A 24450-nucleotide genomic window follows, 5' to 3' on the forward strand; every position below is an offset into this window, starting at 1 on the left:
AGGGATTAAAAGGCAGTTAAAGGACAAGTCCACCCCAACCATAAGTTGATTTGAATAAACAGAGAAAAATCCAACAAGCATAAAAACTGAAAATTTCATCAAAAATCGGATGTAAAATAAGAAAGTTATGGCATTTTAAAGTTTCGTTTAATTTCACAGGACAGTTAGATGCACATCCTGGTCGGTATGCTAATGAAAATACTGATGACGTCATCCACTCACTATTTCTTTTGTATTTCATTATATGAAGTATTCTAATTTTCTCATTGTCAAGTGAAACAAAGATTAATTCCTCTGAAGTTCTGAACACGTGGAATTAGCATTGTTCTAATACTATAGTGATTAGTCAAGTTGGTTCTTGTCAAATCTGTAAAAAATGAAATATTGTTTAATTCAAACAATAAAAAAACAAAAGAAATAGTGAGTGATGGACACCATCGACTGGCTCATTTGCATATCAATGAGATGTGCATATAACTGTTTTGTGAAAAATAAGCGAAACTTTTAAATGTCATAACTTTTTACTTTACATCCGATTTTGAAAAAAAAATTGCGTTTTGCTAGTTTGATATTTCTCTATTCATTGAAATCATAATTTTTCTTCGGTGGACTTGACCTTTAAAAATAAATATTGACTAGTATTGTATTCACTAGAACGAAGCCAAATAGTATGTGTCTCTTATGCTTTACAATTCCAAAGTCTAACAACTTCATCGTGTTCCCTGACTGATTGTAGTGATATACAGTGCGTATCAAAAAAAAGTTTACCTGGGAATTAAAAAATATACAACACGTGGGTATTTTTTTCACATATAATCTTGGGTTTGGGTCTCATCTATCCAATGAAAGTAAAAGTTTTGACAGAATGTTACACCTGAGTGAGCACTGTCCATTTTTGTAAAGCTCGCAGAAATCTGTTTGCGCAGAAATGCTCGTTTTCAAGCTGTGTCAAAGGGAAAGGGCGAAATCAAACTTACCCTGCGAAACATTTCTCATACATATCCCTTGCACTTTAGTCAATTGAAATAAAACTGATACATTCAAGCATTTTGTAACAATTTTGCCACCCAAATTGAAATTTCAACACATAGTAAGCACAACCCTTTACCCTTTTTATGCCAGCTGGATCTGAGGACATAACTGAATCTGAACAAAAGTTTATATCAGACATCTCCAGCATTTTTCACAAAGTTTTTATCATTTAAAGTGGGTCAACGTTTCATTTTTCATCATTTAAAGTGGGTTAACGTTTCATTTTTCATTTAATACTTGTTTCTCCACACTTTTCCAAAGCTTGACAATGATGACAATGAAAAACAAAATGAAAATCAAGCCTTAGCCATTTCATGTTAATTGCAGCTCAGTGTAAAGCAAATAGCGTCACGATGTTCTCGGTGTGTGGGGGAGTGTGGTGGGGCGCAATGCACTCTTCGAAGTGTTTTGAGCAAGGAAACCAGTTAAAAGGGTAAAAGATTTCTTCAAATCAATTTTACTAGCTAAATTACACGTGTTCTTCATGATGAAGGTCTACTTTTATTCGATAATTATTTCAAAGTTCTGCGCAAATCATTTTTCACTAACCTTACAAAATTAAGTGGTGCTCACTCAAGCAGAAATATTTTTCAACAGTTATATCGTCATTTGCTTAAATGGATCTATATCAATGTTAAAATGTGGAAAAAATCTTCAGGATATTGCAAATGCATAATTTTACAGGAATTTTTCTAAGTGTAAACTTTTTTTGATACGCACTGTATAATGATCAAAGGCCAGAGGGGAATGATTCAAGATGGCAGAAGGCAAACCACGTCTAACATATTTCGCAGGTCGGGGGTTAGCTGAACCCATTCGACTGGCTCTCTCAGCAGCGGGAATCCAGGTAAGTATGGGGGCAGGACTAGGACTCAAGTTAAACACCAATCACCAAAGCGATATTTATATTTGTTTGACACCCCAAGTCGGTGTTTTATTTATGAATGGATATGAAACTTGTCAGTCATTTCCCTTCAATCTCAAAACTGCAATCTTCAAGGAGGGGGGGGGGGGGGGGTTAAATTTCTGATTTTTCTATAATCTACCATAATCAAAAATAGAAACCCCAAAGCTTATCTCTGATACCTATCATACCCATAGGCGGGGGGGGGGGGCAGGCCCCCCTAAATTTGAGGTGGGGGACGGTCCCCCGCTAAACTTTTAGTTCATAACCCTTTTTTTTTGCTTATCAAATTTTTTACCTCTCTCCATCACAAATTATCTGGAAGACAACGGTATGGGTTACACTTTTTGCAAGTTAGCAGGTGTAACAAAAAAAAGCAACAAAAAAAAAGAAAGAAAGAAAAGATTTAGTGAGTGGTTACTATTATGGGAGTGCGTTCATTATCGAGGCAGACGAAAGGGCTAGAGGCCAATAAATAAATCAATCTGTCATCTGACACTAGTGGTGGAGTGCGCAATGGAAGCATTTTGAATTTTAAAAAAGGATAGAAATTGCACCAGCTCCCATTTCCCCCACATATATAGGAAATAAAATTGCTTAAAGTTGCCAGTAGTACACTAAAGATGCAGTCATCGCGATTTTGATGTTTGTACGCAATTTTTAAATTCTCTCACTTTGAATGTCATATCATTGTTTTCACTTTTTGATCTGCATGTGTTTTGTTTTCAGTATGAAGACGTTTACCTCGAATCGAGAGATCAGTTTTTGCAGTTAAAACAAGGTAGACAAGAAAATGCTTGATAATACAAACATACCAAAACGAAGGAAAATGGAGGAGGGAGAGGAGCTGATCACTGAAAAGAAAATAACCATCAGATTGTATTTTTTTACGTGTTTATTGAAAAAAAGTGTGAATAAAACTATAGGTGGGTGAGGGGGTAGACCCCACCCTACTTTAGTGGCCCCTAGCTCTTAAACATGACATACATCGAATATACCCACCAAGATACAAAGTCGCGAGGGTTTGTTAGTTCTGGATACATGCAGTTTCATTATTTAAAATTAAGACTTTCGTTTCGTTAGTAATTGCTATTAGTCCAGTCAATCTAGCCAGAATAGGGGGGTGACCCGCCACTAATTGCAACACTTGATTTTCCACTGCAATGCTTTCCAGGAAGGTCCCCTTAACAACATACTAAAAGTCCCAAAAAATCCAAGCAGTGGAAATTTATGAAATTTGCATATTATGCAAATTAGCCATAAAAAGTTAGAAAAATAAGGAAAACAGTCCAAAAATTACAAATTAAGTGTTCAAAACAATTTAATTTGAGCGAAAAGTAATGATAAATAACTGTATTCAATGTTTTTATTCAAAAGCGCCAGCGAATCTACCTAATTTGCATAATATGCAAATAAGCATCCTTATATGGAAAAAATGTCAAGATATTGTGATTATTCTCATATAGACTGCTTGAAAACATTTCATTTATGTAGACATTTTTGCTACTATCACTAAGCATGAGAATTTATCACAATGCCTGAAAATTAATTTGCATATTATGCAAATTAGCCATTAAAAATAGAAAATAAGGAAAATAACCCAAAGATTATAAATTAAATGTCAAAAGCAAGTAATTTGAACAAAATTTCATGATGAATAAATAAGTACAATGTTTTTATTTTAAAAAGCTAGCCAATCTGCCTCATTTGCATATTATGCAAATAAGTATCCATATATGGAAAATGTCAAGAAATTTTGATTTTCTCACATTGACTGATGTTAAAATCAATATGCTGCTATCACTAAGCATGTATATTTATCCTTATATAATTTGTATTTAAGGTAAAATACTGGAAATGTGTTCTTCACGTCCTAAAGTCATGTTGTTCTCTGACAAGATGATGGGATTGGCAAGAACAAAGCACAGTATTTGAAATTGGTGAGTAGTTTGTTAGAGCTGACATCCCTTTCTTATATGGATGGGAACGACAGAAGGAAGGCCAAGAAAAGCAAACTTATGGCAGGTGAGATCTGACGAGTAGTCTCATTAAGAAGTGTAGCAGAGATTCCATCTGGCCTAGTAGCTTCATGCAGGTTGTTTTCTTTAACAATTTCTTCAGTAGTTTGGCTACACCCGCTTGACTAAAAAATATGTTTTCTGGCCATGTCTGGGTCAGAACAGGGTTCCAGGACTTGCAGAGCAGCGTCATCATCACCATGATCAGTGGTAAATACTAAGACTAAAAATCAGTTGTCTTCCAATGTAGTCATAGCGCATGATATTAAGGGCTTCCAACATGCTAGTTGTTACAGCCTGGATCATTGCCAATCCGGTCAACAAATTGTGTATTATAGGCTTGTCTACAAACCATTCTATGGTCCTAGTGTAGCAAATCTGAGCTTCAGCTAACTGATGCTTTAGGAGCTCAACATGCGCAAGCCTTCCTATAGAACTTTTCTTCCAACACAACTTATGTCAAGTGTCTAATTGAGGCATCTTGTGTCGGAGGAAGACATGGGTAATGGTTTGGTTCTTGTCAAAGTCCTCTTGATTGACATTCAATCTCCTATGCTCGACTTGTCGGATTTCAGTACAGGGAGTTGTATGATTATCCAAAGTACATCTGCATAACACTATGAATGTCAGCATTCCTCCAGACTAACATCCTTAGTCGTACCATAATTTCTGAAAGGTTTATTCCTCTGTATACCCTCACAGTATACCAATGAGTAACACAGAGTGGCAAACAAATCCTGGAATGGGTACACACTGTTTAATCAATGTTGGATGGTATTTGATGGTGATGTTAAGGGTGTTCCGTTATGTTGTGTCCTCTTGTTGGAAAGGCAATAATCTGGCTTAGTCCTTCATCTGTTAACGTCTACTAGGTTGTTCATTGTCTCACTGAGGAATTTCCATTTGCCATAGATATCAGGAAATTGATATTATTTGCATACGATTTGCTTAGAAACTATAGCTACAATATTTGGAGATAGTTGCCATCCTTAGGAGATTCATCAAAGAGGAAAGAACAGAAAATGGATGCTTCATCCTGAAGCAGCAACTGGATTCAGCAAGAACGTCTAATCATGATTCCTGTATCTGGGAAAGATGTCTATATACACTTTAAGCCTTTATAATGACTTTATGAATGACTTTCATGTCGCTTGTATATGGGCAAATACTCATTGGTACTCTTATAAACCATGCCCAGAGATCTCGTGATTCAAGCAAGTACTCATATTCACCACCAAGACAAGTGGTGTGCTACAAGGACCAAATATTCGAAGCTAACGAGCTTTTATTTGTACTGGGTGTGACATCTTGTGCTGATCACTTGACAATCAAGGAGCATGCTAGCGTGGACTATACTAGCAAGAAACGCAAAGAACTCTGAAAGACACCTGTCCTATAGAGATCTTTCAATGATCTTTCAGAGATGTTTATGCATCAAGTGATCTTTCAAAATTCTTTCCATAGACTTTGCCTGGTCTTTCAATTATCATTCGATGATCTTTCAATGATCTCTCATGAGTCTTACAGTAATCTCCGAAAAATCTTGAGAGACTGCCGAAAGATCATAGAAAGTTCATTGAAAGACCACTGAAAAATCATCAAAAAACAATTTTCCTGTAAGACCACTAAAAGACTGTTTTGAACCATTTCAAAAAGTTTTGGGACTCACGAGGAACATGAAGACCATTGAAAGATCTATCAGGAATCGTGAAAGACATCGGAGATCTTTGAAAGTTCGTTGAAAGACCCTTGAAAGATCAAGCAAGTTTTATGGTCTTACAGCAGTCTTTCAGAGGTCTTGCTCTCTGTTGAATGGGGGTTTAACTGTTTGTGTGAGAAAAATCAAAATTTCTGGGGGTTTTTTTCATACAAGGATGCTCATAATTATATATGCAAATGATGTAGATTTACTTACAATTTTTTTATTTGAAGAATTATTAAATTTGTAAAGATTACCATGAGCTTCCGTTCAGTTTATATTGTTTTCCGCACTTGATTTCCAAATTTTTGATTATTTTCCTCATTTGCAAATTATTATGGCTAATTTGCATAAAATGCAAATTTTGTGATTTTCCTATGCTTGTCTGTTTAATGACTATTAATATGGTGTTATCTTCCTGTAAGGCATTGCCATATTCCAATTTCAATAGATAATCTACTTGCAATTTTTGAGGAATGTATCACCAGCGTGTTTTCTTGAATATTTATTACATGTTGGATACTTATTTGCATAATATGCAAATGACACTACAGACATAAAGCTTAATATAAATGTATTCAACGTCCTTAGTGATATATAGGAGCATAGTAATTTCAACATTATTGAAATTTTCAAGCAGTCAATGAGAGAAAAATCACAATATTTTCCATATAAGGATGCTTATTTGCATATTATGCAAATGAGGTAGATTTGTTTGCATTTTTATTAAAAACATTGATTAAAGTTATTTATCATGAATTTTTGCTCAAGTATAATTGTTTTGGACACTTAATTTGTAATTTTTGGACCATTTTCCTTATTTTTCTTAATTTTTATGGCTAATTTGCATAATATGCAAATTTCATAAATTTCCAATGCTTGGATTTTTTGGGACTTTTAGTATGTTGTTCAGGGGACCTTCCTGGAAAGCACTGCAGTGGAATATCTTGTGTTGCAATTAGTGGCGGGTCAAACCCTATATTGACTGGACTATATAGAAACCATGCACTGAAACATTTTGGAGCTGCAATTTTATCATGTAAAAAGATATTCTCATCCCTTGTATTATGTAGGAACCTAATCTTTTGAACTCCACAGAAGCCGCGATTAAATTGAGGATTATTTATCCATATTTAACTATCACAGAAACATTTATTATATGAAAGTATGGTAGTTAACAAAATGGCAAGTTACCACAGATGAAAGTAAATTCAAGTGAACTATGGTCTTATTTTAATTCTTTTTAGATGGAAAGTTGATGTTCAAGCAGGTTCCGCTGCTTGAGGTAGATGGCCAGTGCTTGATCGGTGGTGAGGCCATTCTCAGATATGCATGTCGGGAGGGAAACTTTGAGGGAAAAACAAACGAAGACAAAACCAGGTTAGGTATTACTGTACTCTGTATTTTCATCGTTCAGAGAGGAAGTAGAAAAATGTTTTATATCTTGGGACTTAAGCTCCGCTAAATGCACAGATTATTATCACATTTAACTAACTAGGACCGCCAAAGTTAGGATGAAAAACCAATTAAATAATTAAAAGACGGAAATTTCTATCAAAGTCTGATTTGGAATAATATACATTTTGACACCCAGACGTTACGTTATAGTTTTTTGTTGTGCATGCACAATTATTTTTGTTGCACAACTTTCGCCGCAGATCCAATTTCATTATCATTTGTGGAAGAAATGTTTATTATATGACTGATAAATTTTCGTTAAGAAGATCGAATGTGTCTTTAACTTTCAGACAACATGGTTCCCTATAATCAATGCTCTGTTGTTTTTTTGTGTGTGAATTTTGTGCTATAGAGTAGACATGCTGTCGATGGGGGCGAAAGACATGGTATTCCCAAACCTGATGTCACCTACGTTTATCGAGTTAATGACATCAAAGGAAGCCGCTGATGAAGCACGTGAGAAGGGTGTCAAGGAGTCCAGAGAACGGTATCTACCAGTCTTTGAAAAGGTACTTAGAAAAAGGATGAGAGGAATGCAAGGAGGAGGAGGAGGGGAGAACATCGGAGAGGAAGAAAGGCGAATTCAATGAGGGGCTTCATTATTGGGAAGTAGGCCTATGAGTTGATTTTCATAGCTGGATATATGGATAGAAACTTGCACGTAATAGGAGAGACATGTATGTAGGAGGGAGGAAATTTCGGCCAAGGCATATTTGAGAAGGATTTCAGAGCCAATGTTGCTAAAATTGAAAGACAATTTTTTTTTATTCATGGCATATTTAATCTATTTTTAATCATTAAATTTGACGCCCCCTTGAAACTGGATGCAAAGCAAGATGAGACGAGTTTTAACGGAAGTGGTGATTTTTTTCCTCATAGATGTATAAATTCTATCGATTTCGTCACTTACTCCAATCATATAGCTTTTAGATGAGAGTACATCTGGTTTTCTAGTTGGGGATTCGATGACCATGGCTGATATCACGTTTTTTGATGCTCTTTGCTATCTTCATGAAGATCCAAAACTTAAACCAGAACTTGAGAACTTTCCTCGATGCTCGGTGAGTACACTCTTCAAGTCTGGTGCCTGTTGCATGAACGAAAAACTCTGATAATTTTTGGCCATAGTTTTTCAATGTGTCAGTGGCATAATTTTGTTTGCCAGAGTTTTGCTTATTTGCCAGATTTTTTATGTCAAAAGTTGTATGCAACAGGTCCCAGATAACCATATACTGATCGAGGTAGAGATGGGTCGGTGGCTGGTGGGGGTACCCCTAGAGGACACAATCATTTTACTTTAAAATGTAACAAAACACCCGTTGGCTCCGCTCCTGGATCCGGATTCACACCCTCCTGTCCTTTTGCTTGCAAGCTTTTTTTCTTGATAATGCCATAATTGTCTTGCCAACACGCCTCCCAAAGAAAATCACTGAATCAAGAAAAAAAAGAAAGTTTATCCCCCTCTAGGGGAAATAGCCCCTCCCCCCGAGTAGGGCCCTTTGTTTCCTTAAAGATCATTACCTGGTAACTAAAATATACATTAAAAATACCAATACATAACTTCAAATTATAAATTACGTGCACTTCAAAATTCAAATCAAATGTAGGCTACGGTACACTTAATATGTTCAATTAATTTTAAATATTTTACAATAGATGCTTCAAAAGAAACTTTTAACTACGGTTTTTGTTCTTTTATATTGAAACTTCTGTATTAAGACAATTTATCCCCTGCTTTAGGAAGTGTTACATTCTTATCAAAACGCTCTGATTTTTATTTTTATCTTTATTTTGTAGGCCTTTATTGACCATTTCTCCCAGCAGCCTGGCATCAAGGAATACCTGGCCAGCCCTCGTCGAAATCCACTGCCATACCCAGAATATGCCCAACATTGCTGTGAAGTACTCAACCTGACAGGAAATTAAAAGTCCAATGTTTGAAGTACACCGAAGTTGATTGACCCTTAAAAGATATAAAAATTCTTGATAGATGAGAGATAAACAATGTCATAAGATTTGCATGCAATTACATGTACATGTATATTGTTCTAGCATGTATGATACTGATGATTATCTATATAATGAACAAGTGTATTAGTGAGGCGGCATCATTATCATTATTGTCTTCTCCCTGATCTTCCGGGTTTTGATCCCCGGCCGCGATGCCCGTGAGCAACGTATTTAATCTTTAATGCTCTTTCATCCTGCTTTCAAATAAATGGAAATGCTATATGCATTATTGGAAACTAGGTGTGAATTTGTTTAAAAAAAATCAACACCACTACCACCACCACCACCCAAATCAGCATTATTATATACATGTATCATACAAATACATGTATATTCGTATTCAGCCACTCGATAAACACTCCCTCAAAATTCCACAATTTTAAAGGTCAAGTCCACCCAAGAAAAATGTTGATTTGAATAAATAGAGAAAAATCAATCTAGCATAATGCTGAAAATTTCATCAAAATCGGATGTAAAATGAGAAAGTTGACATTTTAAAATTTTACTTATTTTTCACAAAACAGTTACATGCACAACTAAGTGACATGCAAGTGGGACATTCGATGATGTCCCTCACTCACTATTTCTTTTGCTTTTATTGTTTGAATTATACAATATTTCATTTTTAAGGATTTGACAGCAAGGACCAACTTGACAAAACCATATATTAAAACAATGCTAACTCCAAATGTTTAAAAAGGAATAATCTTTGTTTCACTTGACAATGAGGAGAAAAATAGAAAACATTATATTTCATTTAATAAAATACAAAAGAAATAGTGAGTGAATGATGTCATCAGTCTCCTCATTTGCACACTGACCAGGATGTGCATATAAGTGTTTTGTGAAATTAAGCGAAACTTCAAAATGTCACAACTTTCTTATTTCACATCCGATTTTGATGAAATTTTTAGTGTTATGTTTGTTCAATTTTTCTCTTTTTATTCATATGAACTTATTATTGGGGTGGACTTGTCCTTAGTCTCCAAGTAAACACAAAACTGAGAGACCACAAATTATTCTAAAACAACACATGTTCTAACATAGAACTATGTTTATTCACATCGTGAACAACAAGTATTTTCTACAATAAATATATAAATGTATAACAAACATATCATGTAATTGTATTTATATCTACTCTTCCTAAAGTGGGCAAGTACATGTAACCACGTACACGTATAACCATGATAACTCTTGACTTCTTTGCAAGAAAGAAGTATTCTCGTGAGTGATTCATGAAACTTTGCGTGTTTATGACTTTAAGGCTTGGTCCCACAGTCCTTACAGATGCAGAGAGGATGTATAACGGAAAAAAATCTTGCAATCTGTTGGAAAACGTTATGTATCCGTTGCGTACTCTTTGCATACCTGTTTATACACTCTATATCCATCGAGTATTCATCCCATGTGATGTCATTGCTCGCTTATTATGCCCATTGTCTGGAGCGGATGAAAATGGATGGAGCCACCCATAAATTAACCGCTGTATCTGTTATGAATACATTTTGTGTCTGTCGGCCAGTGGGACAAGGCCTTTGATGACAATACTTTGATAACAATAAGAATGGACAACTGTAGAGTGCTTGTATCTGCTATGTTTGGATGCCGTTTGACATTACACTTAGACATTGTTATCCATGCCATATCCGTGATACAAGCTGCCAAAGTACTACCACATATGTTCTGGTAAATGTATTCATTTACACCTGGGTGGAGAGTGGCAAACATAGACATATGACGCTAGCGTCGAAGGCCATTATTGCTGTGCTGGGATTTGAACACAGGACATTCGGTTAAAAGCCCACTAATCCACAATATACCTCAGCCAATCAGATCAAAAATCGACAGTAGCTTATAACAGTTGTTTTTGAAAATCACTTCAATATTCTTCATGATAAACATGATTTCAAGGAGCTTGCCATCACTAACCGTATACTGTAGTGACAGTCAAAACCAAGGATTTCACTATCATCACTGAATGCAATTTTTTATGACATACAGATGTAAGAAATTAGATATTCATTTTTCTCAAAAAATACCACAGCAATAGATTTGAAATCAGCCTGTGAATAAAAAAATATCACAGGTAGACCTGGGCTCCAAAACACAAAGATTATAAATTAATCGTTTATTTGAAAGAACAATTATGATAGGTTCCTAGTCAGTCTACGGAGCAAATTACGCATGAAAGGATGATCTTGATTGGTCATTTCATTTGTGTTGCGGAGACCTGGGGAGCGTTTCATGAAAGGACTTGTCAGACGTTTTATCTGACATTTACCATAGTAACATTGCTTATCAGCCGATCAAAATCAAGGAAAGATGTCAGATCTGACATGTCGGACAGAAATGTTGATGAAACACTCCCCAGGTGGGATTCAAACATCCCCCAACAAATTAATTATTCCTATGATTTCATCCTGATGTAGTTCATGAAATGATGACTACAGCAAAATAAGCATCTATTTCTGTGTGATCATCGTATGGTATATCTTGAAATGGGGCATATAGTCAAGGCATGACAAAAAAAAGAAGTTGAACAAAGGGAACAAATAATATAATTCAGGAAAACAAAAATAAACTGATAGACAACACTCTATTCACCTGATTAACAATCTTTGGACTTACAATGCATGAACAAGCTGAATATAAAAATACACAACCCACAATATTGCATGTACAAGCAAAACTACACTACAAACTGAACAAATCTGCCAACATAATACAACTCATGTGTTCTCCAAAGCTGTGCATTAGCCTATTTTGTGCACCGTTCTGAAAGTGAATTGAAATAGTGATAATTGAGGTCCAAGATAATTCATGATCATATGACGTGAGAAAAACTGTGACGAGGAACTGGTATGGTGCTTCATGTCACATGACCATGGATAATGCAGATTATGTAATGTGCTATATGTTTTCTTTATAGGTCTGTCATGAATCAAGAAATAAAGACATGTTGTCATTTGGCTTTACCAACATTTCTGAATGGAAACAGAAAAAATATGAAAAAAATAGCTCTTCTTCAGAATTGTGGTCATAATGAAGTTTATTTTTTGACAAAAGGATTGTTTAATTCATCCAAGTACTTTGAAAAAAAGAGATGCTGAATTGAATTCCAGCCAAGGTACATGTAGAAACAAAACTGAAGTATACTCATCCATGATACACCATAATTCTTCTTGATGATAGCCTATTACCCTGATAAACTCTAACCTGGCAAGATAGTGACTATGTAATACTCAATGACACTTTAAACATGCTACACATATAAAGATGTGGTAGTACAAAAACTGTTTCTTGTAAAACACATAGAATACAATCACCACAATAATCTAACAAGTAATTTTTGAAATTCATGATCATACTATTCTGTTTCTTTTTAAATAAATGTGTCTAGCAATAATAAATTTGAATAAATTATGATTTTAAAAATAAGAATTTTTCAATGTTAACAATTGATTAAAAGAATATGAACAGTTGGTCCATTGATAACTCAAGTAGAACTATAAGCATTCATAACAAAAATTTATATAATTTTTTTCTGAACAGACTGATCTGAAGAAACAAAGACTGATTACACAGTTAAATCCATAATATAATCTGTTAATGGGATCATAAATAATGAGTTGTACATTGATGTAATAAAGTTACCTACAAAATTGCAATCTAGTAATCTATTAATACTGATCCAGCAGCAAAATGATCTAGTACTTACTTTCTCCAAGTAAATATAAGTTTAACATTTCTATTTCTGATTACATGTCACAGCATAATCGTTAAAAACCCAACTGAAACAATAGAATATGATTTTAAGATGAGTTTAATGATTTTCTCCATATTATATCGATGCCAGAGCTGTCAACCTGAACAAGAACATTTCATTATTTTCAAGGCTGAAAATCAGTATTTTGGTGAGGAAATTAGTATTTTCACAGGAATACCATAGGAAACCACACAAACTGAAACTTAAGAAATCAGTATTTTGCGTAAAACCATCAGTATTCTTCTCTATTTTCAGTACTAAATACGGAAAATCAGTACTACTTGGCAGCTCTGCAATGCCAATTTCCCCTTGTGGATTGTCAAAAACACACCATAAAATACAACTACTTAAAAAAAATATTCCTACAATTCATAATTCCTGTTACAATCATTCACATGGACAGTCATATACATGAGTCATGCACAAATTTTAGTAAAAATAATTTATCTGTAAAAACCAAAAAAGGAAAAATGTCTGCCTTGTAAGATGGACAGTATCAATCCTGTCATGTTTCTTCACATGCGCTTCATCAATATACTGGATGAGATAAGGATTTCCTCAAAGAAATATTTCATTTTAAAATTGATACACATGACTGCATACTATTACCCCGACTTGAGCATGGCTACTCTTATTTAGCAATCAAACATTCCAGGAATTTCTTCCTACCGGGTTTGTGATGGATTGCAAATATGAAAGAACTATTCATGAACCCAGGTCAGTTTTTTTTAACAAAATGTGTATGCCATTGCAAATATGATCTTGGTTGGCCATTGCAATTAGCAATCAAACTTTGGGTACGGGGTCGAAGTATGCACCTTGTATGGCTTCTTAACTATCTTTACTTCTATTAAATACATGTATAAACACACTGTATGGCTGCCCCTAATTACATTTGCATATTTTGTATGCATTCACTAGCAATCTCAACATTTATATTTAGCATCCCAAGTATAGTTGTAGTACTTTTTAAATAAAATTTTATGTCAAGGTAATAAAAAGAGCCGAATGTTGAGTTTGAGTAGCATATATTATTCACTGCATGAAAAGGAAATAATCGTAGAATACACTACATAACTACGATTGTACATGTCAAATTAAAAATGAGATCATGGTAGTATAATACAATTATCTTATGAAGATTGTTTTCATCTGTGTTATTAATTATCCTATCAAAGGAATGCTTTTGAATACTGTGATTATGTGAAATAATTCCAAATGTGTTCTTATTAACAAGGAAATATAGAGAATTGAATGATAAAATGAGAATGTGTAACCAGTCCCAGTGGCTTATCTCGTAAAACTTTTTGCACTGGGTAAGCACTAAAAGCAAACCCTTTTTAATATTTAACCGCAGGGTAAAGTATTGAAATCATACCCCCTTCCAATTTCAGGGGATGTAACTTCTTTGTTTGCTCATTGCAGCACTGTAGTAATAATTCACCCCAATTATCCCCTTTTTATGCCTTGCTGAAAGTGGGGCCAGGGGCCCGTTTCATGAAGCTGTTCGTAAGTTACGAATGACTTTACGCAGGACTGGTGACCATTCCTTGTGCTATATGATATATGTAGCTGCCCCTAGATTTCCTACTGTGGTCATCTGAACTATTTTAGTCACATTAGTTCATTGCTTTCAACCACACAGTTGGAAGAGATGTTGAATCACTCATCCTCGCATGTGCCAGGAGCCGTTTCATAAAGCTGTTCGTAAGTTAAGAGTGACTTTAAGAATGACTGGTGAGCCTTTCTTACACTCTAAATAATCAGCAATGAACATGTAATGGTCAATGTCATTTACCACAAGAAAGGATCACCAGTCATTCTTAAAGTTGCTCTGAACTTCCAAACAGTTTTATGAAACACCAACCAGTTTAGCGCGTAAGAAAGAATCACCAGTCGTTCTTAAAGTCACTCTTAACTTACGAACAACTTTATGAAACGGCCCCCTTAAAGTCACTCTTAACTTACGAACAGCTTTATGAAATGGCCGTCATAAAGCTGTTCGTAAGTTAAGAGTGACTTTAAGAACGACTGGTGATCCTTTCTTACGCGCTAAACCATCGCCTGTGGTGTATACCATTTACAAAAAGAAAGGATCACCAGTCGTTCTTCGAGTCGTTCTTATCTTACGAACAGTTTTATGAAACACCAACCAGGATGAATTATCCCCCTCTATTTTCAATAGAAATTCATATTTTCAATAGGGAGGATTTGAATAAACAGCAGAACGTAACAAGAATAAACCGAATCGTATCCTACCAAAGGGGATGTTTTTTAAACATGCCTTGCCATTTAGTGGACTCTGCTTCATGCATCCGTGTGTTGAGGAATGTCATCTTTACATTCAAATCAGTCATACCCTACATATTAAAATACAAATGAAATTAAAAGTCATTCGTTGATTTTGAACCAGATAGGGTACACCTGTATATTAAATACTGTCCATTAATTTCAATTTATTTTAATTTAATCAACAACAACAAAATATAAACACAACAATCATAACATACATTATTATAACATTAAAAATATGGCTTGGACGACACAAAAAAGAGCACATTGTCAAGGCATGGAAGGTTCCCTAATGGTTGAGGGGAGGGGGGAACTATTCATGGGAAATACACCATTTGTCTTTTAAACGACAGGTGGTCACTAACTAAAAGCACATTGGATTGAATCTTCCTTGGTCATATATTTACATAATACACAAGATTATAGCTGTTACCAGATTAGATGGGATTGGAATTCAAGGGATTCTTGACACCTAGTCTAGATATTCAAAGATTGAACTTGGAAATGAAATTAGATTCCAAATCTTTATCAAATTAAACAGACTACATTTTGTTTTTCATTTGAGATTTATTAAAGGCTGTGAGAAAGGACCCAAAACCCAAGAAGAGAAGCAATCTTATTAGAAAGAGTAAAATGAGAGGAACAATTTACAAAAAGTTTCATCAAAATCGGTTATGAAATAAGCAAGTTATGGACGATTAAAAAAGTATTGTTATACTTACTATGTGGATCCTCAAATTGGCAAACAAGCTTCAAAATGGCTGATTTTGTGGACAACTCTCCATTTGTTTTGTACATATTTTCAGATTTTCCCCTTTATTTTACATATTTCACAATATCTCCTCCTGACCTTGACATATATGGTGTGGATTTTATTTTCCCATGACATATGTTGTGCTCAGAAAGAAGCAAGATGCAATTTGAAAGATAATGAGGAAAATCTGAAAATTTGTGTACAAAACAAATGGAGAGTTGTCCACAAAATCAGCCATTTTGAAGCATGTTTGCCAATTTGAGGATGCCCATAGAAAGTACAACAAGAGTTTTCAAACTCCCATAACTTGCTTATTTCATAACCGATTTTGATGGAACTTTTTTAAAATTGTTCCTCTCATATTACTCTTTCCAATAAGATTACTTCTCTTCTTAGGTTTTGGTTTCCTTTAAAGGGGTAGTTCACCCTGAAGAAAACTTTGTTGTAAAAATAGCAGAAAAAATAGTAAAAAATATTGGTGAAGGTTTGAGGAAAATCCGCTAAGGGGTAAGAAAGTTATTAGAGTTCCAAATTTAGGATTTGTGACGTCATAAACGAGCAGCTGCCCCATGTGTTATAATGTATGAATTTCAAATTTTGTATGGTTCCTGATAACTTAATTTTGTTTTCTTTTCATGATCGGGTGTGAAATAATTTGTCTATTGACATACAAAAGTTACAGTGAAAACCATTTTCAATTTTCTGAGAAAATGACATTTCATTGATTTTTTACCATTCGCTATGTAGGAATGCTGCTCGCATATGACGTCACAAATCAAATAATTGAAATTCTAATAACTTTTTAGTTATTTGATGAATTTTTCTCAAACCTTCGGCAATATTTTTTATTATTTTTTCTGCTATTTTTACAATAAACTTTTTGTCAGGGTGAACTTCCCCTTTAATGAGGTAATAGAAAAGTCTGGATTACCTTTGCAATGGTGGCTTCCCTTTTGGTTTTCATTTCAGGGACAGCTTGCTCTAACTTGTCAATCTGTAAAAAGAAATATATTGATACATTTAGTTGATGGTACAGACCCAGTCAGCAATCTTTGAGCATAACTATTGTTCTGGCTTGGTCACAGTTGTTCTGGACTCGAGTGTAAATTCGAGTGTAAACCATGCTCAAAGGTTGCTGACTGCCACTGTTGTTCAACTTGAAAAGCGTGGCTACGTAAGGGGTGCAGTTGAACACCTAGACAATGCAGATTAAACAGTGAATCGTTAATAACATCAATTGCTGCACTGTATACTTGCTGAATATATGGTACTCTTGAAAAAAAAAACCCATATTGGGGCCAATTAATGAAAAATACTCTTAAAAAAAAGGTTAAAGCTCTATCAAAAGAAAAGCAATGAAACTAAAGTAATGGAATGCTCTTGGACTTGATACTCACTCTCTTAACAATCTGCTGCAGCCTTTGCTTGATAATATCATTGTAACCATTTATCTTCACTGATCGCTTCATGGGCTTTACTGTTTGGGGAAACAATACAGAAATTTGATTTCATATTGATGCGTTCACTGATTTTGATTTTTCAAAATTTACTATTTATTAGGCATTCACTCATTGAAGGCTCAGACTGACACACATTCATGTTTTCACTGTTACATACATTACTTACACACAGAGTTGTGAATCAAATTCCATGCATATTTACAACTCATTAGAGGAGAATTAGGCTTTTAAAATGTATATTCATTTTTCTCAATAATTACTTCCAATTAAATTTTTGAATTCCTTTCACATAAAATTTCCAATTTACTGTCAGCAAAAGTAATGTGATGGAAGAAGTTTGTATTACTCATCATGGACATGATACAATAATATTGATACTGCAAATTATTCTATATTAATATAGAATAATTTAAAGTTCTGCTATGATGACATACATGTAGACAATCCAGTTTGAGTTTGAAATGAAAATAGGCTTATACCTTGGTCAAATTTGCTCTACAGCAGCCGTACGGTGAGTCGAAAACAGACGTTTGATTAATTTCATATCATTCCACCGATATGTAGCTGGTACAAACAATGTTAAAACGGCTGTTTTCAACTCGCCTACGGTCTCCGTAGAGCAAATGTGACCGGGGTATTAATAGGCTAAAATAGCAAAGTACACAGATATATACCGTACCACACTACCAGTTCAAATGAATAATAGATTTACTAATGATATGAATTATAGATTTAACTTATGATAAAAAAAGAGATATATCAGATCAGATTAATACATACCATTCTGGTAACGTCTTGTAACTTCAAGGACATATGGTCTGTTGGAGAAATTGTTAGAAATAGAAAATGTTGGAAAGAAATATAGTGCCATCACACATTCTAGATAAATAAAAAATATTCAAAAACTGTTAACAAAAAGAATTACCGGTAAATATAATTGATTAGCACAGTGCATTACTGTCCAGCTAGAGATCATGTTTGATAACATGTAAATAATGTTGATTTTCACATGGTATGTGTACTGCAATTTCAATAATCTGATGTAAACCCAAAGTATTCTTATGGTGCATATAGCTTTACAAACATGAAAAGTAAAATACTTACTGAAACTTTGAATTTGGTGTGATGAATCCATTGATTGGAATGAGAGAACCACGGTTGTTACGCAGCTGTAAATAAACAGAATTCGCCTTGTTATAAAAAACCATTAAACTGATTATAATTATACTTGCTTATATAGCACTTAAAACTTACTTTGTCAGAAGTCTCTAAGCACTCTACAGTATATGCAGCATAATTACCCTGGCTTTAGCAGTGCAGCTGTTACGCGCGCTGCATTTCAAGGAATATATTCCTGCCAGGTACCCATTTACCTCACCGTGGTTGAGTGCAGCACATTGTGGATCAATTTCTTACTGAAGGAAATTACGCCATGGTTGGGATTCGAACCCACGACCCTCTGTTTCAGAGTCCGGAGACTAATCCACTGGGCCTTATATGCTCTAATGTTCAATAATTAATCCAAATCTATTCATTGAGATTAACGTTAATGAACCAAAATTGCTACAAATCTGTAAAGAAAAAACAATCAAATTATTATAAATAATGTAGATGATTGATCGAAGCACTAGGATGTAAAAGATTGTTGAAAATTGGTTATTTAAATAAAATTACAATTAAAGACTGGAATGGCTCTCAACCATTAATAGAAATCAATATACTGAGAGAGATCTACACCACTTAAAGATATAAATTTCTCTCAGAGCAGAGGCTTCCAAGTAAATCCCAATAACTTGCTTCATACATGTACTATTACACATAAAAATGTAATCACTTATGAAATCTGCATCCATTTTTCTAAGTCTCAATATTTTTTTACCTCTAAAATAAATACATTTTGAGAGATTGTCTAACCATCACATCTTAATGCAACCCCAGGATGCACTTCACATTGTAGAGACACACAACAAATACATGAATTAAACTTGAAAAATTTTGAAAAAAATTCACTTTAAAGGTAAATGCCAGTTCTGGTAACGATATCAAAATGAGTTCGTACAGAATCCAATGAAATGACCACCAAAGTGTCTGTTTGTATAAATAAAAAAATATGTGCCAAAGGATTCTAGAAAAAAATTGCTGAGAAATTAGCAAATACTAGTAAGCGCAGGATTTAGGTCAAGCGTCGGGCACGACATTCAAAGCAGTAATAATACACTGTCCCACGTGCGCTTATCTGTGTTGGTGATCTTCAGTGTGAATATATTTCAGTGTAGATTTCAAGATTTCACAAAGTTCAGTTTATGTGACTGTACCAGATCTAGATCCTTGATGATATACTGACAATCAAGCCTGGTTTTACAGACTTTCTCATGAAATCAGTGTTTACTGCAACTACTGGCATTTCTCTTTAAAAATCTGAAACCTGTTGAACTTTCTATCATTACCTTCAAAGAAAAAATTTCATCATGATTTCCGTATTTCGGAGACATGTGGACTGACAGATTTGCAACTTAATTTGCAAGAGATTAGTAATTTGAAGCCAGGCCCTGATGGACCTTTCTTACCTTCATAACCAAGTTTTCATCTTGTAATGCAAGACTAACCCTGAAGATATCTTGAATCTCTGGGGTGGGGCTCTCTTGAGGTAGAATCACACACCGTGGAACAGATTTTGATTTGTCTTCTATCTCAGCTATTTACAAAAAAAGTTTAAAAGTCATGAAAAAGAAACATTGAAGGTACTACATGTAGTAACTTGACTTGGCTCAAGCTGAAAATCGGCATTTCAGCAGAATTGCATGTCAGTAAAATGAGGAAACTGAAAGTGAAACACAGCTTGAACCTAAACCATAAGAACTGAACATTTTGGTCATGACTCATCCATGTGTGTAAAGAGGCAAAATCAGTCTAATAATTAATTCTCCTTCATTACTTGACCTTTAATGTCTTTAGTTCTAACCATAGAGTCAATAACATGCCTTCCATAAAGCATCAGAGGAATTTGTCTGCGATTTTTAGTGCAACTGTGGGTTTACTTTTGCTTTTTTTTTTACTAGCCCTTCCCCTTTATCAGATCTCAGAACCTATTTTATTATCTGCTCTCCATTATTTTCCCCACCCCTGCCAAGTTCAAATTACAGTCACAAAATATCTAGAATACATTGCATTTCACTGTCATAATTAAGCAACATGACCACTTGTTCACTGCTACCATCCTGCCTGTGGTGAATCTACAGGTAGGACTATGGTATGCCAATGTTGTACAGAGCACACACTTCAAAAAATCATTAAAATATCACTTTTGTGACCAAAATTACAAAATTACTAATTTTCATACAGTTTCAATTTATTTTTCATTAGTAACTTGGGAATAATTTTTGTATTCACCAGAGCGCTCAAAAACTTGACTTTTGGGCATATTTTGTGTACGCCCACTATTGGTGGAAAGTAATATAGCAAGAAAATTTTCATTTTTTGATCTCTATTTTTAATTAAGAAAAAAATGATTTAAAGTATCAAATTTAAATAAGAGTCAAGTTGTATAAATAATAGGTGTAATGAAAACTGTCAGTGTAAAAAAATCAAGCATTTGCCCCAAAGAAAAAGAGAAAATAAGCCAAACATTGCCACCCTTATTTTGCCACACATGGAGATATAACTGAGAACAAGGTTATATTATAACCTTGTTCATTGAATGAGTGAACATGACTAAGCTTTCATAAATATAATTTGTAATATGCGATGACATCAGCCAACATCAAATAGGTATGTTGCAAAAGCGCCCTCTAGGTGCATTCTGAATGAGGCATTGAGTGTGCTGGCTAGAATTGCAGGGCGACTGTGGAGGCATTGCTTTGTATTGTTTTTGTATGTCCAAGGAAAAGTTATTCCCCATTGCATCATTGTTTTTACGTAGTTGAATGTTTATGGCAGCTATATATACTTGAAAAAATTCTCACTTGGTAATCTTGCGACTCTGTGTGCTACTGAAACTTTGGCCTTGCTTTCAACCTCTTGCTATTCACATTTACAGGTATCATACCACTCTAAAATGTACTATTGTGGTGAAATTTGAATGAAATCTACTGACGCTAAAGATGTTTTTTAAGTCCCTGTTTCGGCGGCGTCTGTTGCTTAGGGGAGTGTTTTGGGGCACTTCCATATGCAAATGCATGCGCACTGCTGTTTTCTATTATTAGTGCACCTGTCCTTGGTCCCAGTTAAGATCACAACTTTTGGCTTAAAAAACAAAGAAATACATAAGAATTGAATAGGCGATTTATATGACCTTAAAACTGCAATAACTTTCTTATTTCTGGAGCTATTGAGATAAAAATGAGGTGTTAAATTAAAGGTCTTGATGAGCTCTAAATGATGCCATGAAGAAAACACCTTATTTCTGAGATCTATTTTTTTTTTGCAACATACCTACATCAAAGCGAACGCGTGGGGCTGGCCACATTATGTTACTCAACACTGCAGACGTCTGGCAGTAATTACGCTCGTATTACATCATTTATCTCACCAAAAATCACTTCCAAACTTCATCAACAAAATTCAAACTCACTATGAAACATCGAGAGTTGACAAAAATACTCACATGACAAATCATTGCGGTGTATGATGACCCAAACACGGTTGAGAGAGGATGCCTTCCTGTCGGTGGCCATTGTTTATATGCAATTTCGCACAATAAATAACAGGAGCAATCGCGCGCACTGCACTGTACTGCATGCTGCCCACGCAGTCAGTCCGCAGCCCGTCCAAAAGTGCTCTTTTTATTGTTTCTCTAAATGGGAAAACTTAAATATTAGACCATGTACCGGATAGGGGATGGGGGTGTTTAAGGGATGGTGTGTGTGTGTGTGTGTGTGGGGGGGGGGGGGGTAATGACAAGGGCTGAGTTTGTGTCCCAGGTTTGTGTTTGAATTTATTTGGGTGAAGAGGCCGAGGTGATGGGTTAAAAATATATATGCTGATGGCTTCAATTCGTTTAGGTTTTATTAATGATTTATTTATTTATTTTTGTATTTGGAAGATTTCTCTTATGTTTTTTATTTGACACTGGAAAAAAATCAATATGTTGGAATTTTCTGTATAAGTTTCTTCTTGATGCATATAATTATCATCAATGTTATTTATAATTATCTACTGGAAGATGTCTGACATTGTGTTTTATTGTAACATTCATGAAAATATTTATGTTTCAAAGTTCTATTTGTTATATATATTTCATTTTGTATATGAATTGAAGTTGTCAATAAAAACTACTCAATACAAAAAAATATTTTAAAGGTGCCGTGGCCGAGTGGTCTAAGGCGCCTGGCTATACATGGAAAGTCCAGGGTTCGATCCTGGCCGTGGCACCCATGAGCATGGCATTTAATCTATAATGCTCTTTTATCCTGCTTTCAAATAAATGGAAATGCTATATGCATTATTGCTAACTAGGTGTGCACTTGTTAAAAAAAAAAATTCTGAGGTGGACTTGACCTTTAATTATTTTGGGTCTTTGCCCCCAAAACGAAAATATATTCCACCGCCCCTGTGGAAGACTGTGATTTGGTAGCGGCTATAATTATGTATTTGTTTAAGATTGGTATATACAGTGCGTCCCAGAAAAAACGAAACCGAGATTTAGCGATGATTTATCATACCTTAATCATTAATAAAATAGACAAATGACCTACCAATGTAAAGCTTAGAATCTCTTCTTTCATCTGATATTACTTAGATTGTTTTTTTATTCACGCATGAGTGAGCAAAAACAATTTGAAGAGGGGATACCAAAAAGTCACTTGGCGGGCTGTATCTGAGTTTCAAAACTAAACCTCATTTTTAAAAAGTTCAATATCTGCCCTTTAATTTGATACGTCAATTACAGAAAATGGTCGAGAAATAACGAAGTTCTGGCTATTTCAAATAAGGCTTGAATTTCAATAATTTCATAAAATGAACCCAGGGGGGGGGGGCACTTACATTGAGGAGTGGATACCATGCGCGACCAAAAAAACACTTATCACGTTACGTACGTAACGTGATAAGGGTGTCAAAAACACAAAAATAATGAAAAAAAGGGTATCTATTTCGCTAGGGTAATTACGTGTTTAGGGTCTAATTTGCGGGGATGATAAAACAAATTAAAATGTTTTATAAAGGATGTCCTTTTTGCCCCAACACTTCGTGTTTAGAGTCCAATTTGCGCGAGGTGTAGAAGGTGGGGTCGTATACCAATCCAAATAAGGTCAAGCCGACGACCGAACGACCCGTAACAATAAAACATTCCTGTACTTGTTTAGGGGTTCATTTTTAGGGAATATTTGCCAAGAGTATCATTTTGTTTCCAATACTTGTTAAGGGTAGGGTTTCACACCCCAATACTTGTTAAGGGGTGCATATTCAGAATATGGAAATTACGTGTTTAGGGTGCTTTTTGAGACCCCATGGTCGCGCATGGTATCCACTCGTGAATGGAAGTGGCCCCCCCCCCAGGGAAAATGAAGAGGTTTTACCGGTTAGCGTTTAAACTCACTCGACACTCCGTTTTGTTGACGATCAACCATGCATTGAGTCTTTTGTAAACCGTGCGATAGCTTCTGTGGAAAATCGGTGAAAACATGTTTATTTGATTAAATTATGGAAATACAAGCATTGTTTTGAGGGAGCCCGGAGGAGCATAACTTTCTAACTTCTTGACCATTTTCTGCGATTAAGGTATCAAATAAAAGAGCAGATATTGAACTTTTTAGGCATGTGGTTTTCTTTTTGAAATTCAGATACCCCCCGCCAAATAAATTTTTGGTATCCTTTCTTCAAATTGTTTTTGCTCACTCATGCGTGATTGAGGAATAATCTAAGTAATATCAGATAAAAGAGGAGATTCTAAGCTTTACATTGGTAGGTCAATAAATTGTCTATTTTATTAATGATTAAGTAATGATAAATCATCGCTAAATCTCGGTTTCGTTTTTTCTGGGACTCACTGTATAGGCCTATTATAGACAATTATATATAAATGATGGGAAATTGTTTAACATTTTTGACAGTATGG

The 24450-nt window shown here is 34.9% G+C and overlaps 2 protein-coding genes across 2 annotated transcripts; one reads left to right on the forward strand and one right to left on the reverse strand.

The window, feature by feature from the left end:
* The first annotated feature begins 1788 nt into the window (after nt 1-1788).
* On the forward strand, nt 1789-9283 carry LOC121413496 (glutathione S-transferase alpha-4-like). Its single transcript, XM_041606321.1, has 6 exons — nt 1789-1879; nt 2666-2717; nt 6901-7033; nt 7464-7620; nt 8035-8172; nt 8909-9283. The coding sequence occupies exons 1-6, from the start codon at nt 1790-1792 to the stop codon at nt 9035-9037; spliced, it is 699 nt and encodes a 232-aa protein (XP_041462255.1). The 5' UTR covers nt 1789; the 3' UTR covers nt 9038-9283.
* A 5705-nt stretch (nt 9284-14988) lies between these two features.
* LOC121413497 lies at nt 14989-22100 on the reverse strand. The gene is made up of 7 exons (XM_041606322.1): nt 22000-22100; nt 19964-20091; nt 18501-18565; nt 18177-18214; nt 17334-17413; nt 16868-16930; nt 14989-15250 (listed from the first exon to the last, which is right to left on the reverse strand). Exons 1-7 carry the CDS (start codon nt 22067-22069, stop codon nt 15146-15148), a joined length of 549 nt encoding a protein of 182 aa, XP_041462256.1. The 5' UTR covers nt 22070-22100; the 3' UTR covers nt 14989-15145.
* Nucleotides 22101-24450: the final 2350 nt, after the last annotated feature.

Source organism: Lytechinus variegatus, chromosome 4 (assembly GCF_018143015.1).
Source record: "Lytechinus variegatus isolate NC3 chromosome 4, Lvar_3.0, whole genome shotgun sequence".
Taxonomy (NCBI): domain Eukaryota; kingdom Metazoa; phylum Echinodermata; class Echinoidea; order Temnopleuroida; family Toxopneustidae; genus Lytechinus; species Lytechinus variegatus.

Excerpts from the sequence above, each read along its gene's own strand:
- LOC121413496 (XM_041606321.1), top strand. The coding sequence starts at position 1,790 with ATGGCAGAAGGCAAACCACGTCTAACATATTTCGCAGGTCGGGGGTTA. Across the intron at positions 7,034-7,463 it reads ACAAACGAAGACAAAACCAG|AGTAGACATGCTGTCGATGG; the intron begins GTTAGGTATTAC and ends TTTGTGCTATAG. Across the intron at positions 8,173-8,908 it reads AGAACTTTCCTCGATGCTCG|GCCTTTATTGACCATTTCTC; the intron begins GTGAGTACACTC and ends TTTATTTTGTAG.
- LOC121413497 (XM_041606322.1), bottom strand. The coding sequence starts at position 22,069 with ATGGCCACCGACAGGAAGGCATCCTCTCTCAACCGTGTTTGGGTCATC. Across the intron at positions 20,092-21,999 it reads ACACCGCAATGATTTGTCAT|CTGAGATAGAAGACAAATCA; the intron begins GTGAGTATTTTT and ends TTTTGTAAATAG. Across the intron at positions 16,931-17,333 it reads TGCAGCAGATTGTTAAGAGA|ATTGACAAGTTAGAGCAAGC; the intron begins GTGAGTATCAAG and ends TTCTTTTTACAG.